Below are 18,967 nucleotides of genomic sequence, written 5' to 3' on the forward strand. Positions count from 1 at the left end.
CTCTCTATCTTCCCCTCACTTGTTTATCGAACTGTCTCCCCACCGTCCCTGTCTCCCTCTCGCTCTGATTCCTGTCTCCATTTGCTGTGATAAATCACAACACTTCTGGACCCGCTGCTTTAACCAGATTATCTGCCAGGAGAGCTGACGAACGAGGCTTTTAGTGGAGGATTTGTCATAACAAGTTTTTACTGTGTCTAAAAATTGCAGACAGTTTGAAAACTCAGAGTAATAAAACTGTCCTTAAAAAAAGAAAGAAATGCGTCATGCAATCTTGAAGAAGCAACACAGCATTTGAAATGTTGTCTATGCTATGATAGATCCTGTTCAATTTGTGTACAAGTCTTTGCAAATTGTTGCGCACCTATTCAGGATTCCATTCAACAATTGTTCTTCAGTAGATGATGTGAGATTTAAGCAGGGGAAGTGGAGACAGTAACGTAGGTGTCAATTACTATTCATATCACCATTTTAACACTTATTGCATTTGTAGCAATTTCTCCATTGTGATACTTCAATTGGGGTGTTAACCCATTGAAAATAAATTGATGAATGATTGAGCAGGCCAACAAGATCTTCATACGCTAACGTAGAATCATAGAATTCCTTCGGTCCATCGAGTCTGCACCGACCACAATCCCACCCAGGCCCTATCCCCGTAGTGAAGTATCACGTATTTCACCCTGCTAGCCGCCCTAACACTAAGGGGCAATTTAGCACGGCCAATCCACCAAACCCACACATCTTTGGACTGTGGGAGGAAACCGGAGCAGGCACCGGGAGAATGTGCAGACTCTGCACAGTCACCCGAGGCCGGAGTTCAACCTGGGTTCCTGGCACCATGAGTCATGGAATCCCGCAGTGCAGAAGGAGGCCATTCAGCCCATTGTGTCTGCACTGACCACAATCCCACCCAAGTCCTATCCCCATAACCCCATGCATTTACCCTAGCTAGTGCCCCTGACACTAAGGGGCAATTTAGCATGGTCAATCCACCTAACCTATACATCCTCGGGCGGTGAGAGGGAACCAGAGCACCCAGAGGAAACCCACACAGACATGGGGAGAATGTTCAAACTCCACATAGATAGTGACCCAAGCCAGGGATCGAACTCGGGTCTCTGGCGTTGTGAGGCAGCAGTGCTAACCAGCATGCCACCGTGCTGCCCTCACTGACCGTAATTCCACCTATTTGACCTGCAATGTTATTTGCACATCCTAATTTACAGTCTTCAGCAAGTGTAGTGATTGAGTATCCTCTTGGCTTAGTTTGTGACCATTCTCAGCATGAGTCCGGGGGTCTTCCAGCTGTAAGATCTTATGAGGCATCTTCAGATGAACAAAGAATTTCGTCAATTTCCCCCAGCCAATTGTCAGAGGGACCGCAAAAATAATTCGCACAAGAAAATGAATTCTTTGCATGTTGCCTTGTTTCCATAAGCTCTCCCCTGCCCCTAACCCCCCTGGTAACAGGCACTCCCCTCAGAAGTCATGGATCTCAACCTTAGAACTGGCTTCAACCACCCCCTCCTCAACTCTTCTCCCAATCTCCCATGCCTCTTATCGTGAGTGGCACAGTGGTTAGTGCTGCTGCCTCACAGCGCCAGGGACCTGGGTTTGATTCCGGCCTCGGTTGACTGTGTGAAGTTTGCACGTTCTCCCCGTCTGCGTGGGTTTCCTCCGGGTGCTCCGGTTTCCTCCCACAGTCCACAGATGTGCGAGACAGGTTAATTGGCCATGCTCAATTGCCTCTTAGTGTCAGGGGATTAGCTCGGGTAAATATGAGAGGTTTGGATGGGATTATTGTCGGTGCAGTCTTATAGGATCCCTACAGTGCAGAAGGAGGCCATTTGGCCCATTGAGTCTGCACCGACCACAAACCCTATTCCCACAGGCCCTATTCCCATAACCCATGCATATATCCTAGCTTGTCTCTCTGTAACTAAGGGACAATTTAGCATGGCCAATCCACCTAACCTTTGGACTGTGAGGGGGAAACCGGAGCATCCTGAGGAAACCCACGCAGACACGGGGAGAACGTGCCGACTTCGCATAGACAGTGACCCAAGACGGGAATCGAACCCGGGTTCCTGGCGCTGTGAGGCAGTGGTGCTAACCACTGTGCTGCCCAACTTGATGGGTCGAATGGCCTCCTCCTGCACTGTAGGGATTCTATGATTCTCTCCTTGGTGTCTGTTTCACCTCTTTCTGTGCAAACACCTCTGAAGCCGTCACAATATTAAAGCCGCTGTGTGAGGGTGGGCGGCTATAGGAGTGTCAGGTTCAATCGAGGGGGAGAGTTGAGACATGAGTGAACAGATGCAAACTTGGGCGTGTTGGAGGTGGAATGAAAGCATCAATTGACGTACATCATTGTTATTGTCAATGTTACTGGCTGCTGCTTTGATGTGCGGCAACGAATCAGTTTTTATTTTGATTTGCCTATTCTTCATTCCCACAGTGATTATGAATCAATGACTGAACAGCGTGGAAAATCAAACTGGAAGGATAACTACGCGATGCCAGAGGGAAAATAGACGGCTTGTCTCTTCAGTTTATCTCACACAACCTGACTTCAACAGTATTACATGCCACAGAATGCAGAAAATGAGTGGCTGTGATCACAAACTTCACCTCTTCATCCCCTTAATACTCGGAGTTACGCTGTGCTCAACGACACACACTATGGATTTGGATAATATTCCCAGGAGGACGGTACCAGTTCATGGTAATGTGGCACTTCTTCATGTTGAATTTCCAGGATCGCCAGGATTTGCCTCATAAATGCTTAGGCCTTGTTTATCATGGATACCATATAGGAATTATATCGTGGATGCATGGCACGGCGGGGCAGTGGTTAGCACTGCTGCCCAACAGCGCCAGGGACCCGGGTTCGATCCCCAGCTTTGGGTCACTGTCTGTGCGGAGTCTGCGCATTCTCCCCCTGTCTGCGTGTGCTGCGGTTTCCTCCCACAGTCCAAAGATGTGCGGGTTAGGTGGATTGGCCATGCTAAATTGCCCCTTAGTGTCAGGGGGATTAGCTAGGGTAAATGCATGGGGTTATGGGGATAGGAACTGGGTGGGATTGTGGTCAGTGCAGACTCGATGGGCCGAATGGCCTCCTCTACTGTAGGATTCTACGATGCAGAATTGGTCATGTATAACAGGCACTGCATAGGTTTATATAGCAGTTATTATAAAGTGGTTTTAATGGGTACTGAATAGAGTCTATTTCACGGATACACTATAAGGCTTATAAAGAAGGTACTGCATAGGACTTATTACAGTGGGTATTGTCTAGGGCTTATACAATAGATACTATGTAGGGCATATGAGTATTGTATAGGCTTATGTGTATACAGGGCTTACGTAATAGGCACAATACAGATAATACATATATCAGACATACAGTGGTACAATCTATGGTTTATATATGTGGCACTTAAGCAGGCACTATATAGGGCATGTATAGGGCGTACTGTATAGGGTTTATATACAGTGAGTTCTTACAGGACTTGTATAATGTTACATTACAGTTTACAATGGTACGCTATCATTTATATAGTGGGTGAGAGTTGATAAGCTCAGTTGGCTGGTTTGTGCTGCAAAGCGACGCCAACAACAGTACAGCACAGGAAACAGGCCCTTCGGCCCTCCAAATGGGTTCAATTCCTGTACCCAATTATTCATGAAGGCCCCACCTTCTCAACCTTGCCCCTCACCTGAGGTGTGGCGATCCTCAGGTTAAAATCACCACCAGAGCAGCCCATGGTCATCTGGGACTATGGTGACTTTGCCTTTACCACAGTGGTTACTATACAGGAGGTACATACGGTGCTATATGAACTTTATATCGTGAGTATTATAAAGAAATGATATATTGTGGGAATGAAATGGAACTTATAAAACAGGTACTGTATAAATGTATAACAGGTTCTATATAGGACTCTGACTTCTTGATTAATAAAGGGATCAGGGGTTATGGGGAAAAGGCAGGACCAATGATCGATGTAGGCTTGGAGATCCAAAGGGGATGAGAAAAATATCAGCCATGATTGAATGGCAGAGCAGACTCGATGGGCCGAGTGGCCTAATTCTGCTCCTATGTCTTATGCTATGTAATGACTTGTATAGCAGGTACTTTTATAGGGATTATGGTTTGTCGTTGGAAATGAGTGCCTCTGAGGCTTTGACATTTAAAAAGATTTTACATCTCACCCAACCTCAACCCACCTGTTTCTGGGATTTTAAAATTCCTCACTTTACTTCTCGTTCGGCACCTGATTTAACTCCAATTTAGCCTATTTGCTTCTCCATCATTGCTCTGGTTCTTACTCCTTAATTCCCATTGGTTGAGGTGATACAAAGAACAAAATTACAGCACGGGGACAAGCCCTTTGGCCCTCCAAGCCCACACCAACCATTGGTCCCATTATTCCTGAGGCCCTGATGCTGCCATTGCCTTTGCTTCTCCGTTACCAACTCTGACGTTCCAGCAAGATGTGGAGATGCCGGCGTTGGACTGGGGTAAACACAGTAAGAAGTTTAACAACACCAGGTTAAAGTCCAACAGGTTTATTTGGTAGCAAAAGCCACACAAGCTTTCGAGGCTCTGAGCCCCTTCTTCAGGTGAGTGGGAATTCTGTTCACAAACAGAACTTATAAAGACACAGACTCAATTTACATGAATAATGGTTGGAATGCGAATACTTACAACTAATCCAGTCTTTAAGAAACAAAACAATGGGAGTGGAGAGAGCATCAAGACAGGCTAAAAAGATGTGTATTGTCTCCAGACAAGACAGCCAGTGAAACTCTGCAGGTCCACGCAACTGTGGGAGTTACAAATAGTGTGACATGAACCCAATATCCCGGTTGAGGCCGTCCTTGTGTGTGCGGAACTTGGCTATCAGTTTCTGCTCAGCGACTCTGCGCTGTCGTGTGTCGCGAAGGCCGCCTTGGAGAACGCTTACCCGAATATCAGAGGCCGAATGCCTCTATAATCCCTGTGTCGATCATCGACACAGATGCCATCATCTCACGTGAGAACACCATCCACCAGGTACACGGTACATACTCTTGCAACTCGGCCAACGTTGTCTACCTGATACGCTGCAAGGAAGGATGTCCCGAGGCATGGTACATTGGGGAAACTATGCAGACACTGCGACAACGGATGAATGAACACCGCTCGACAATCACCAGGCAAGACTGTTCTCTTCCTGTTGGGGAGCACTTCAGCAGTCACGGGCATTCGGCCTCTGATATTCGGGTAAGCGTTCTCCAAGGCGGCCTTCGCGACACACGACAGCGCAGAGTCGCTGAGCAGAAACTGATAGCCAAGTTCCGCACACACAAGGACGGCCTCAACCGGGATATTGGGTTTATGTCACACTATTTGTAACTCCCACAGTTGCGTGGACCTGCAGAGTTTCACTGGCTGTCTTGTCTGGAGACAATACACATCTTTTTAGCCTGTCTTGATGCTCTCTCCACTCCCATTGTTTTGTTTCTTAAAGACTGGATTAGTTGTAAGTATTCGCATTCCAACCATTATTCATGTAAATTGAGTCTGTGTCTTTATAAGTTCTGTTTGTGAACAGAATTCCCACTCACCTGAAGAAGGGGCTCAGAGCCTCGAAAGCTTGTGTGGCTTTTGCTACCAAATAAACCTGTTGGACTTTAACCTGGTGTTGTTAAACTTCTTACTGTGTTCCAGCAAGATTCAGGATACACATTGTTTTGATCCAAGTATGGACACAAAGGTTTCATGGTGTGTGCTGTGACTATCTCACTCCAGCATCATTAAAGAAATGCATTTTCTACTCCACCAGTACAATATCTTTTTCATTTCCCACAACAAGCTGAACACATGGCCTCACTCGGTACTTTGGTACTGAATTAGTTTTTTTTTATACTTTTGTGGGATGTGGGCATTGCTGGCAAGGCCAGCATTTGTTGTCCATCCCTAATTGCCCTTGTACTGAGAGCGCATTTCAGAGGGCAGTTAAGAGCCAGCCACGTTAGAACTGGAGTCACATGTAGACTAGACTAGGTAAGGACAGCAGACTTCCTTTCCTTAAAGGCATTATAGAATCATAGAATCCCTACAGTGCAGAAGGAGGCCGTTCTACATCAACCACAGTCCCACTCAGGCCCTATCCCCATGCATTTACCCTAGCTAGCCCCCCTGACAGGGGCAATTTAGCATGGCCAATCCACTTAACCGGCACATCTTTGGACTGTGAGAGGAAACCGGAGCACCTGGAGTAAACCCACGCAGACATGGGGGGAGAATGTGTAGACTCCACGCAGACAATGACCCGAGGCCGGAATTGAACCCGGGTCCCTGGCGCTGTGAGGCAGCAGTGCTAACCACTGTGCCACCGTGCCGCGCCAGTTAGTGAACCAGACGGGTCTCTTTTCAACAATTGATGATAGTTTCATGATCACCATTACTGATGCTAGTTTTCAATTCCAAATTTTATTTTTTGTTGGTGAATTGAATTTAATAATTAATTGAATTTAAATTCCATCAGCTGCTGAGGTGAGATTTGAACCCCTGTCCCCGGTGTTGATTACTAACCTGGTGGACGTTACCACTGCCCCATCATCTCCCCCATATTGTCTTGTGCACTGGATCCATGCTTACTGGAAATTATATTGAAACTGCCCAGTCATTTCACAAAGCATGCGCCTAGCAGTCATGTGATGCCCTGAGCTACCCCCCCACCTCCTGGGCTGGATTTTAATTCCGGTTCCTCAGTGTCGAACCCACTGCATCGCCGGTTCTTGTCAAAATTGCCTCCCTGATTTGGCTGGAAGCCGTGACTCACTGGCGTGTCACAGTGAGACAGTAAAATAAAGTGGAAAAGCTGCGAGAGCCGAGAATCACATCAGAAAAGAAAAATGATGAAGAAAATTTATATAGCTCCTGTCACTGCCTCCAAAAGTCTCAAATCGCTATACAGCCAATGAATTTTGATGTGTTGTCAGCGTTGTAGAAAATGTGGCAAAGGAGAAAGGGGAAAAAGACAGCTTTGACTAAACAGTTTCATCAGATGAGAAGTTTAAAGTTTATTTATTAGTGTCACAAGTAGGCTTATATTAACACTGCAATGAAGTTACTGTGAAAATCCCCTAGTCGCCACACTCCGGTGCCTGTTCGGGCACACTGAGGGAGAATTTAGCGTGGCCAATGCACCTAACCAGCATGTCTTTCCGACTGTGGGAGGAAACCGGAGCACCCGGAGGAAACCCACGCAGACACAGGGAGAGCATAGAGACTGCATAGACAGTGACCCAAGCCGGGAATCGAACCCAGGTCTCTGGCACTGTGAGGCTGCAGTGCTGTGCCATCGTAAGTCTCGCTGCCTCCGATAACTGTCCCGTGTTCCCTGTTAGAATGAGGATGAATGTATGAATGTGCGTTCGGGTCAGATGTCTGTGAGTTGTGTTGCAAGAGCCCCCAATTCCAACTGCCCCTCCCAGCCCAAGAAAAAACCTTTCCCTTCAGCTTCAATATTTTTATAACTGGTCGATGAAAACGTTCAAAGAAGCTGAATATAGTTCCTCTTGTTTTTATCATCCCGATGATTAACCTCGTGGATGTGGCTTGCAAGATGTCAGTTTCTGTTCCTCATCTGAATCTTCCTCAATTAGGATCTTTTATAAATCGCGTGCATTTCCATCCCTTCGTGCCGATTCCTCCTCCAGATCACCAGTTTGAACGCTGTTGTAGTCGTCACCTTTGGCCAGATCTTTGCTGTTAGCTGCCTGATTAGAATCCTTACAATGCAGAAGGAGGCCACTCGGCCCATTGAGTCTGTACCGACCCTCCGAAAGAGCACTCTACCTAGGCCCAGTCTTCTGTCCTATCCCCAGAAACCCATGCATTGACCATGGCCGATGTCTTCCAGGGACACGACTGACTGTAGAATGAATTAGGGATACCATAAACCCTTGTTCATAAGATATAGGAGCAAAATTAGGCCATTTGGCCCATCGAGTCCGCTCCGCCATTCGATCATGGCTGATATGCTCCTTGTCTCCATTTTCCTGCCTTCTCCCCATAACCCTTCAACCCATTACCAATTAAAAATATGTCTAACTCCTCCTTAAATTTACTCTCTGTCCCAGCATCCACCGCACTTTGGGGTAGTGAATTCCACAGATTCACAACCCTTTGGGAGAAATAATTTCTCCTCAACTCTGTTTTAAATGTGTTACCCCTTATCCTCAGACTATGACCTCTCATCTTGGAATGCCCCACAAGAGGAAGCATCCGCTCCATGTCTGCTTTATCCATACCTTTCAAAAAAATCACATGAAATGATCTGTCCTTCACCAAGGTCAGTTCTTCATGCGCTGAATACGGCCTGTTCATCGAATCCCTATAGTGCAGAAGGAGGCCATTCAGCCCATTGAGTCAGCACCAACTCTCCAACCGAGCATCCCACCGAGCCCCACCCCATCTCTGTAACCCCATGCGCTTATCCCCCTAATCCCCCTAACCTACACATCTTTGGATACTAAGAGGCAATTTACCATGACCAACCCACCTAACCTGCACATAGAATCATAGAATAAAATCCCTACAGTGCAGAAAGAATTCACCCCATTGAGCCTGCACTGACAACAATCCCACCCAGGCCCTATCCCTATAATCCCATGTATTTACCCTGCTAATCCCCCTGACACTAAAGGGCAATTTTACCATGGTGAATCCACTAACATGCACATCTTTGGACTGTGGGAGGAAACCTGAGCACCTGGAGGAAACCCATGCAGACACAGGGAAAACGTGCAGACTCCACACAGACAGTGACCCAGGGCTGGAATTGAACCCGGGTCCCTGGTGCTGTGAGGCAGCAGTGCTAACCACTGTGCCACCCCATGATTGCCACTGACACACTTGTATATCATGTCCTGTTCACTCTCCTATTGATTCAGGGCTGATTCAGAGCAATAAACTAGATTGTGTGAGAGATGTAGCAATGAAAGGAATTAAGAATTGATTGGTTTCTGTCTTTGTTGGTTGCCTGAGGTTCTTCAGAAGTAGCTGCAAAACTCTAGGAAAGTGCATCGTTTGCCCAGAATGTACAGCAGAGATGGCCCAGCGGACCAGTGCTGTGTTTGTGTTCCACACCATCTTCCTCTCACACTAACCTCTCTTCTACAATGAGGGGTTCTCTTCCTTTCTCACCTCATGGGTTTCTCCAGCTTCCCTTTATATTCGACTTGCCTTAACCACTGCACACAGTAGTTATTTCCACATTTGAACAACTCTCTGGGTAAGTAGTTTTCTCATGCATTTCTTGTTGGATTTATTAGTTTCATATTTGTGGCTTCTGCTTTCTCCGAATGGTGGTAGTTATTTCTCTACGCATCTATCCTATCCTTTCATAATCTTAAAAGACTTTTCTCTTCTGGAGAAAAGAGCCCCAGACTAATCAAGCTTTCCTGATGTGTATATATATTTTAAATTAACTTGGGTGTCGCTGGCTGGCCAGCATTTATTGCCCATCCCTAGTTGCCCTTGAAAGGACAGTTGGGTGTCAACCACATTGCTGTGGCTCTGGAGTCATATGTAGGCCAGACCCAGGTAAGGGCAGCAGATTTCCTTCCCTAAAGAGCATTAGTGAACCAGATGCGTTTTTCCAACAATCGGCAATGGTTTCATGGTCATCAGTGGATTCTTAATTCCAGATTTTTTTAAATTGAATTCAAATTTCACCAGCTGCCGTGGTGGGATTCGAACCCAGATCATTAACTGAGTTTCTGGATTAATAGTCTAGCGATAATACCACTAGGCCATCACCTTCCCTTATTCATGACCCCTCCTTTCCGGATTACTTTATACCAAGACATTGCAAGGTGAGTCGTATCCTGCATTCATTCCGAAGGAAATTGCTCAACTTTGTAAACTTTTCAAGTCTCAACCTTATACAATTTAAGGAGGTGATATTCCTGGCACTAAGGGAGTGACTCACTTGAGTAGATAATGGCAAAAGACCTGAGACTGTGAAAAGCTGGAGCAGAAATCTGTGTGGAATCTCGCACTGTGAAATATCTGACCACAATCTCCTGTCCTAGAGTTTGACTTTGAGTCACAGGGTGCAGAAAAGACCCTTCGGCCCATCGAGTCTGCACCAACAATAACTACTACTAAAGGCGCGCTAATCCCATTTTCCTGCACTTGTCCCATATCTTTGAATGTTTCAAGTGTTCATCCAAATAGTTTTTAAAGGTTGTAAGGTTTCCGGCCTCCACTACCTTCCCAGGCAGTGCATTCCAGATTCCCAACACCCTCCGAGTGAATTTTGTTTTCTCAAATCCCCTCTGAATCTCCTGCCCCTCACCATAAATCGATGCCACCTCGTGATTGACCCCTCAACCAAGGGGAACAGCTGCTCCCTACTCACCTTGTCCATACCCCTCATAATTTTATACACCTCAATCATGTCCTTCCTTGGCCTTCTCTGCTTGAGGCCTTGTGAAATAGGTCATGCTCTGAGCGTTAGTGGCCATGTTGATTGAAAGCCCAATTCTGATGCTAGCTTAGGGTTTTACTTTTACTGTCCTGACTGCGTTCTCTTGCTTCTGGACACTAACTTCCTGCCCTACGATTTCCCATGAGCAGCTACTTACAAAACCAAATGGATTTGCCAAAATTGGATTAAAGTTCTGTCAAGCTTGAGTGCCGGGGGTGAACCATTGCTTTCAGTTCCAGGATTCCAGTCACTCAAATCCACCTGTTTTCAACCGAGTGAACTCGATCAACTCATTGGATTTTGTCTTATTAATCATCTTGGGACGTGGCATTTATTTCCTGACCTTCGTTGTCCTTGTGGAGGGGGTGGTAAGCCCCCATTTTGAACCGCTGCTGTCCATGTAGTCGAGGTACACCCACTGTGCTGTTAGGGAGGGAGTTCCAGGATTTTGACCCAGCGACGGTGAAGGAACAGTGATTTATTTTCAAATCAGGGTGGCGTGTAACTTGATGTGATGGTTTTCCGCCCTTTGTGTTTTTTTGGGGTCTGGGAGATACAGAGGAAGAAGCCTTGGCAAGTTTCGACAAGGCATCTTGAAGAAGTTGTGGGTGATTTAGTGCTGATCAGGTGGACTGTGAGGTTCTGGATGCTGACGAGCTTCTTGAGCGTTGGAGTTGCTGTCCTGACAATTGGAGAGTATTCCATCATACTTCCAACTCATCCCCTGTAGGCTTTGGGTCGTCGAGAGTTGAGTCACTCGCTGCAGAATACCCAATCCCTGACTTGGCATTCACGTGGCTTGTTCCAATTCAGATTCTGGTCAGTAAGGAATGATATGATAGTCATGTGTGTGGTGAGAAAGAGGTTACGTGAAATGGGCATCTCATTTGGTTTGCTTGCATAACCTCCAGGCATTGACAATAAGAGCTGGCAAAATAGACAGTTTATTCCTTTCTATTATCTATGATACAGCCGGTTCATGCAAATTATCTGTACAAGGAACTTGTTGTCAGTGAAAAATAATGCCTGCAATTTTGTATACATAGAATTGATAGCACAGAAATAGGCCATTTGGCCCAAGCAGTCCATCCTGGTGGTCATGTCCCATTTGAGCCTCCCACCATTCTTTCTCACCTTCCTCAAGTCAAAGGCTGTTTTAAACTTGAACATTTCACAGGCTTGACTTCAACTGGAGTATTGCGTTCAGTTCTGGATGTCAAACTTTGGGAAAGATGTGAAGATATGAGAGAGAGTGCAAAGGAGATTCACAAAAATGGTTCCAGAGAGGAGAAATTTCAGTTGTGTAGATTAGAGAAGTTGGCCTGGCACAAAGGAAGATGGTTGCAGGTCAACTATCTCATGTCCAGGAAATAAATACAGGAGTTCCTCCAGGTAGTGCCCTAGGCCCAACCATCTTCAGCTACTGCATCAGTGACCTTCCTGTCATCATAAAGTCAGAAGTGTAGATGTTCACAGATGACTGTACAATGTTCAATGTATTATTCGCGACTCCTCAGATACTGAAGCAGTCCATGTCCAAATGCAACAAGACCTGGACAATATCCAGGTTTGGGCTGACAAGTGGCAAGTAACATTCGCGCCACACAAGTGCCAGACACTGACCACCTTTCACAAGAGAGGATCTAACCATCACCCCCTTGACATTCAATCACATTACCATCACTGAATCCCCCACAACCAATGTTTTGGGGGTCACCACTGACCAGAAACTGATCTGGACTAGCCATGTAAATACTGTGGCTACCAGAGCAGGACAAAGGCTGGGAATCCTGTAGTGAGCAACTCACCTCCTGACTCCCCAAAGCCTGTCCATCACCTGCAAGGCACAAATCAGGAGTGTAATTGAATACTTCCCACGTGCTTGGATGAGTGCAGCTCCAACAACACTCAAGAAGCTCAATACCACCCAGGACAAAGCAGCCCGCTTAATTGGCATCCCTTCCACAAATATTCAATCCTTCCACCACTGATCAACAGTAGCAGCCGCGTGTCCCATCTACAAGATATATTGCAGGAACTCACCAAGGTTCCTTAGACAACACCTTCCAAACTCACAACCACTACCATCTAGAAGGACAAGAGCAGCAGATAGCTGGGAACACCGCCACCTGGAAGTTCCCCTCTAAGTCACTCGTCATCCTGATTTGGAAATATATCACCATTCCTTCTCTGTCGCTGGGTCAAGATCCTGGAACTTCCTCCCTAACAGCACTGTGGGTGTACCTAAGGGACTGCAGTGGTTCAACAAGACAGCTCACCACCACCTTCTCAAGGGAAACGAGGGATGGGCAATAAATGCTGATCCAACTAATGACGCCCGCATCCAGTAAAATGAATTAAATAAAAACATAGTTGTGACTACTTTCCTTGGAGAAGAGAAGATTGGGAGGAAATTTAATAGAATTATTCAAAATCATAAGGGCTTTGGACAGGGAAAAAATGTTCCCACTGGTGGAAAGACCCAGGAATGAGAGGGCACAAATTGTTAGGGTAATTGGTAAAAGAAGCAATGGTGACCGGAGGAGGAACTTTTTCACACAGTCAGTGGTTAGGATCAGGAATGCGCTGCCTGAGAGTGTGGTGGAGGCAGATTCAATCGTGGCATTCAAGAGGGAATTAGATTATTGTTTCAAAAGGAAGAATGTGCAGGGTAACAGGGAGAAGGTGAGGGAATGGCACTTGGTGCATTGCTCACTCGGAGAGCCGGTGCAAACATGGTAGGCTGCACTGCAAAAAATCTGTGAACTTGTGGATATCAACATAACTTCCTTTTCCCTCATTTGCTTATATAGCTTCCCTATAAACGCATCTGCGCTGCAAGTGAGTTCCACATTGTCATCAGTTTCTGGGTACAGAAGTTTCTTCTGAATTCCTTATTTGGTTTCTTGATGACCATCTTATCTTGGCTTCCAGTTTTTCTATTGTCATGACATCTTAAAGCTCTTTTATAGATAACACGATAATTTAGAGGTGTAGTTACTGTGTTAAGGTAAAACCACGGTGGAGTGGCACGATGGCACAGTGGTTAGCACTGCTGCCTCACAGCACCAGGGACCCAGATTCGATTCTGGCCTCAGGAGACTGTGTGGAGTTTGCATGTTCTCCCTGTGTCTGCGTGGGTTTCTTCCGGGTGCTCTGGTTTCCTCCCACAATCCCTAAAGACGTGCTGGTTAGATGCATTGACCATGTTAAATTCTCCCTCGGTGTACCCGAACAGGCGCCGGAGTGTGGAGACTAGGGGATTTTCACACTAGCTTCATTGCAGTGTTAATGTAAGCCTACTCATGACACTAATAAATAAAATTGAACTTAAAACTTAAAATTGAGTCTCCAAACTTTGGGATCAAAATATTCCCTAAAATGCAAGATGCACATCCCATGAAAGAACAAAAGGAAGTTCATAATATGATTAGGTCAATGGGCGGCACGGTAGCACAATGGTTAGCACTGCTGCTTCACAGCTCTAGGGACCTGGGTTCGAATCCCGGCTCGGGTCACTGTCTGTGTGGAGTTTGCACATTCTCCCTGTGTCTGTGTGGGTTTCCTCCGGGTGCCCTGGTTTCCTCCCACAGTCCAAAGATGGGTGGGTTGGTTGATTGACCATTCTAAATTGCCCCTTAGTGCCCCGGGATGCAGAGGTTAGAGGGGTTAGTGGGTAAATATGTAGGGATATGTGGATAGGGCCTGGGTGGGATTGTGGTTGGTGCAGACTCGATGGGCCAAATGGCCTCTTTCTGCACTGTAGGATTCTATGATTCTAATGTAAGTTTGTGACAGTTGATACACAGTAAGAAGTTTAACAACACCAGGTTAAAGTCCAACAGGTTTATTTGGTAGCAAAAGGTGTGGCTTTTGCTACCAAATAAACCTGTTGGACTTTAACCTGGTGTTGTTAAACTTCTTACTGTGTTTACCCCAGTCCAACGCCGGCATCTCCACATCATGACTACAGTTGATACAGTCAGAGCTGAATAAATTACTCTGAAAAAGCCCAGGAGGAGAATCAGGGGAATCATTCCTCTCCTGGCTTTTGTCTTTAGTTAAAGAGTGTGTGAAATGCCATCCTTACCCCTGTTTTGTTCTCACTGTACGGTTTTCATTGGATCGAGTCACTATGGTCGAAACAGTTTACTCCAACGCACCCATCAGTGAATTTCTCTATTTGTTTATGGGACATGAGCGTCGCTGGCTGGCCAGCATTTATAGCCCATCTCTAGTTGCTCTTGTTCAGAGTCAACCACAGGTTGACCAGAGGCTAGACCGGGTGAGGACAGCAGATTTCCTTCCCTAAAGGACATTAGTGAACCACATAGGTTTTTCCAATAATTCGGCAATGGTTTCATGGTCATCAATAAATTCTTAATTCCAGATATTTTTTATTGAATTTGAATTCCACCATCTGCCGTGACGGGATTCGAACCCGGGTCCCCAGGACATTAGCTGAGTTTCTGGATTAATAGTCTAACGATAATACTACTAGGCCATCGCCTCCAATTAGTTGTACAGAGTGTGGAACATTAGTGAGCAACGACGCTAGGCTTGTCTTGACTCTGGTAGCGGCGTGGCTTCTGGATTAAGAAACTGAAAGTACAAACCCTATTCAGAGAGCTCAAATTCATAAGCAGGGAGCTGCTGAGGGAACACTGCGTTACCGAGGTTGGATTTTGAACAGGATATTAACCTGGGGATCTTTCTCCTGACTAGTTGGGTGTCAAAGATCCTTGGGCAATGTTAAAAGAAAACCAGGGTGTTCTCATTCACACCTTCTGATTAACTGTACAGTCATATGAGGTCTAATATTGGGACTTTGTTCTGTAAGGTGGCCACCATGTTTGTCCGCCTGACAGCAGTGACTGTATTTCAAAGTAATTATTTTTGTGTCTGAATCAATTTTGAGATGCTTCTGAGAGATATGATAAAGCATTACTTTTTAACACAAATCTTTGGCTTTGTAATGATTAGGTTACAGTTTATACAGAGAATCATAGAATCCCTAAAGTGCAGAAGGAGGCCATTCAGCCCGTCGAGTCCACACCGATCACAATCCCACCCAGGCCCCATTCCCATAACCCCACACACTTACCCTGCCAATCCCCTGACACTAGGGTCAATTTATCATGGCCAATCAGTCTAACCAGCATATCTTTGGACTGTGGGAGGAAACCGGAGCACCTGGAGGAAACCCACGCAGACACGGGGAGAATGTGCAAACTCCACACAGACAGTGTCCCGAGGCCAGAATTGAATCCAGGTCCCTGGCACTGTAAGGCAGCAGTGCTAACCATTGTGCCACCGTGCCGCCCAGAACTGTGACAAACCATGGTAAGAGATTACAATAAATTTGCACAAAGCTGCTGAAAGTTGAACTTCAGTATGTGTGATGCAGTGGATTCTGGGAGGAAGAATAAGGAGATGACATTCCTTGGAAAGTAATCGTTCAGATGTGATGGAAGAGCAGAGGGTTCTGAGGATATAGATCTACAAATCGCTAAAAGTAGCGACACCAGTGACTAAGCTTTTGTTTAAAAAGCTAGCAAAGCACTGGGGTTTATTTCTAGAGGAATCAAGTTAGAGAGCAGAGAAGGTAGATTAGGCTGCATTCGAAGTATTGAGAACAGTTCTGGTTACGGGTTACAAAACAGCTAGGACTGGGGGTGGTACAAGCAAGATCTATACAAGAATTTGAGCAGTTATATTTATCAGGATAGACTGGGCAGGCTGGGGCTTGGGACCGAATGACCTGATAGAGGTTTCCAGATTATGAAAGAGTGTGAGAGGGCCGACATAGAGATGGTGGGTGGACTTTCCAGTCCTGCCTGCCCCGTGACTGGAAATTCCCGCTGAGATCAATGGATCTTTAAAAGGTCCGCCAGTTTGTCTGTCCTGCCTGCAGTGACTCCCACGGTGGGCAGGACCGGAAGATTTACCCCGACATGTCCACTTTCGGGTGAGAGCCCAAAACACAAAGGTCATAAGGACAAGATAGTCACGAATAAATCCAGAAGATAATGCTGGAGGAAGACCTTTATCCAGAGCGTGCTGGAATGTAGAACTCACTGCACAGGGAGGAGTTGAAGTGAATGGCATGGATACATCTTAAGGGGAATCTCAATAAGTACATGAGGGGTAAAGAGTTTGTTGAGGGGTGAGCTGGCATAGAGAGGAGGAGGTTCATGCAGTGCATAAGAAACCAACATAGGAGCTGTTGGACCAGCGCGGAGGCGGTGGTGTAGTGCTATCATCACTGGACCAGAGACCCAGCGTAATGCTCTGGGGATCTGGATTCGAATCCCACCACGGCAAATAGTGAAATGTAAATTCAATAAAAATCTGAATTTAAAATGACCATGAAGCCATTGTCATAGCAAAACAACTGTTTCACTAATGTTCTTTAGAGAAGGAAATCTGCCATCGTTGCCTACATGTGACTCCAGAGGACAGCAATGGGGTGGTTAGATTCTTAAATACACTCTGAAATGGCCGAGGAAGTCATCCCTGGAGTCCCTACAATGCAGAAGGAGGCCATTCGGCCCATTGTCCCTGCCCCTGTATCCTTGATGTGGAGATGCCGGCGTTGGACTGGGGTAAGCACAGTAAGAAATCTCACAACACCAGGTTAAAGTCCAACAGGTTTATTGCTACCAAATAAACCTGTTGGACTTTAACCTGGTGTTGTGAGACTTCTTCCTGTATCCTTGCACATTTACTATGGCTAATCCATCTAACCTACACATCTTTGGACACCAAGGGACAACTTAGTGTGGTCAATCCACCTAACCTGCCCATCTTTGGACAGTGGGAGGAAACGGGCGCACCCGGAGGATGCTCACACAGTCACGGGGAGAACGTACAGTCACCCAAGGCCGGAATTGAATCCGGGTCCCTGGCGCTGTGAGGCAGCAGTGCTAACCACTGTGCTACCGTTCAAGGGCAATTGGGAATGGGCAATATAGTTTGTCCCAGCCAGTGACACTCATGTCCAATGAATGAGTGAACGAGCCTATTCCGATGTTGTAAATTCCATCAAATACTGCTTCTTTAAGGGTTTTCCCAATTTTTGCTTCATGTCTGGAGGATGGTGTCAGACTGGAACAAAAGTTGAAGGTGCAAGTCTTGGTTTCCTATAGTCCGCCCACACTGACAGCGTAGACTTCCACATTCACAGCTAATTTTGAATGAGCGGGGGTGGGGGGGGGGGGGGGGGGGGGGGGAGACAGGAGACACATCTGTGCTGTTTCAGTTAGACTTGATTCTTCCAGAATGGTGAATGTTGCCAACTTTGTGCAGACGGTTACTGATCATCCCTCACAGCAGACAACATTTACACCTTTGCAAGATCCTCACCTTTCTGGCCCCATGCTGTCAGATGACTGGAACAGAAACACAAGTATTTACTGGAACAGTTCTGTTAAAAAAAAAAGCCAAGCTGTGGCATTCCTGAGGAACCGCCAACTACGGCAGGCAGTTCATGCATGTTCTGGGATTACTGTGATTATGTTAAGGCATTAACCACAACATTTTCTTTTATAACATTGTCTCGGGTAAACAAGGTGCTCCTGTGAGAGGGGCAGGGGTGTCTGTGTGGCGCATTGAGTCTAATTACTATCCTTGTCTTTTAGGCAGATTACGCAGGAGAATTCTCTGTCGAAAAAGATAACAATTATGGGATGGCTCCTCAGGGCATCGTTATGCCACTGATTCTGATTTGAGGCAGTCTCGACCCAATCTCAATTTAATAACAAGTGTCTAGTTGATAATCTAGTATAGTCACCCAGGAGGATGTGGGTGTGGGTGGGATCTATCAATAAGGCATGAAGAGATTTCAGCGCAGTTGGATCAATAGACAGTGATGTCTTGAGGAGTGTACATATTACAGAGGAGGAGGTGCTGGAAGTCTTAAAGCGCATCAAGGTAGATAAATCCCCGGGACCTGATGAAGTATATCCCAGGATGTTGTGGGAGGCTAGGGAGGAAATTGCGGGTCCCCTAGCCGAGATATTTGAATCATCGATAGTCACGGGTGAGGTGCCTGAAGATTGGAGAGTGGCAAATGTTGTGCCTTTGTTTAAAAAGGGCTGCAGGGAAAAGCCTGGGAACTACAGGCCAGTGAGCCTCACATCTGTGGTGGGTAAATTGTTGGAAGGTATTTTGAGAGACAGGATCTACAGGCATTTAGAGACACAAGGACTGATTAGGGACAGTCAGCATGGCTTTGTGAGTGGAAAATCATGTCTCACAAATTTAATTGAGTTTTTTGAAGGGGTAACCAAGAAGGTAGATGAGGGCAGTGCAGTTGATGTTGTCTACATGGACTTTAGCAAGGCCTTTGACAAGGTACCGCATGGTAGGTTGTTGCATAAAGTTAAATCTCACGGGATCCAGGGTGAGGTATCTAAATGGATACAAAACTGGCTTCTTGACAGAAGCCAGAGGGTGGTTGTAGATGGTTGTTT

At 46.1% G+C, this 18,967-nt stretch overlaps 1 protein-coding gene across 2 annotated transcripts in view; it reads left to right on the plus strand.

Annotated features, from left to right (window-relative positions):
* sema4gb (sema domain, immunoglobulin domain (Ig), transmembrane domain (TM) and short cytoplasmic domain, (semaphorin) 4Gb) overlaps positions 1–18,967 on the plus strand; it is a 166,020-nt gene that overhangs the window by 20,657 nt on the left and 126,396 nt on the right. For both annotated transcript variants that reach the window (XM_078223139.1, XM_078223140.1), the window contains exon 2: positions 2,462–2,728. In XM_078223139.1, coding sequence (XP_078079265.1) covers positions 2,599–2,728 — 130 coding nt within the window. In that variant the 5' untranslated portion in view covers positions 2,462–2,598. The remainder of the gene's footprint in view (positions 1–2,461; positions 2,729–18,967) is intronic.

This window comes from Mustelus asterias, chromosome 11, assembly GCF_964213995.1.
Source record: "Mustelus asterias chromosome 11, sMusAst1.hap1.1, whole genome shotgun sequence".
NCBI lineage: Eukaryota > Metazoa > Chordata > Chondrichthyes > Carcharhiniformes > Triakidae > Mustelus > Mustelus asterias.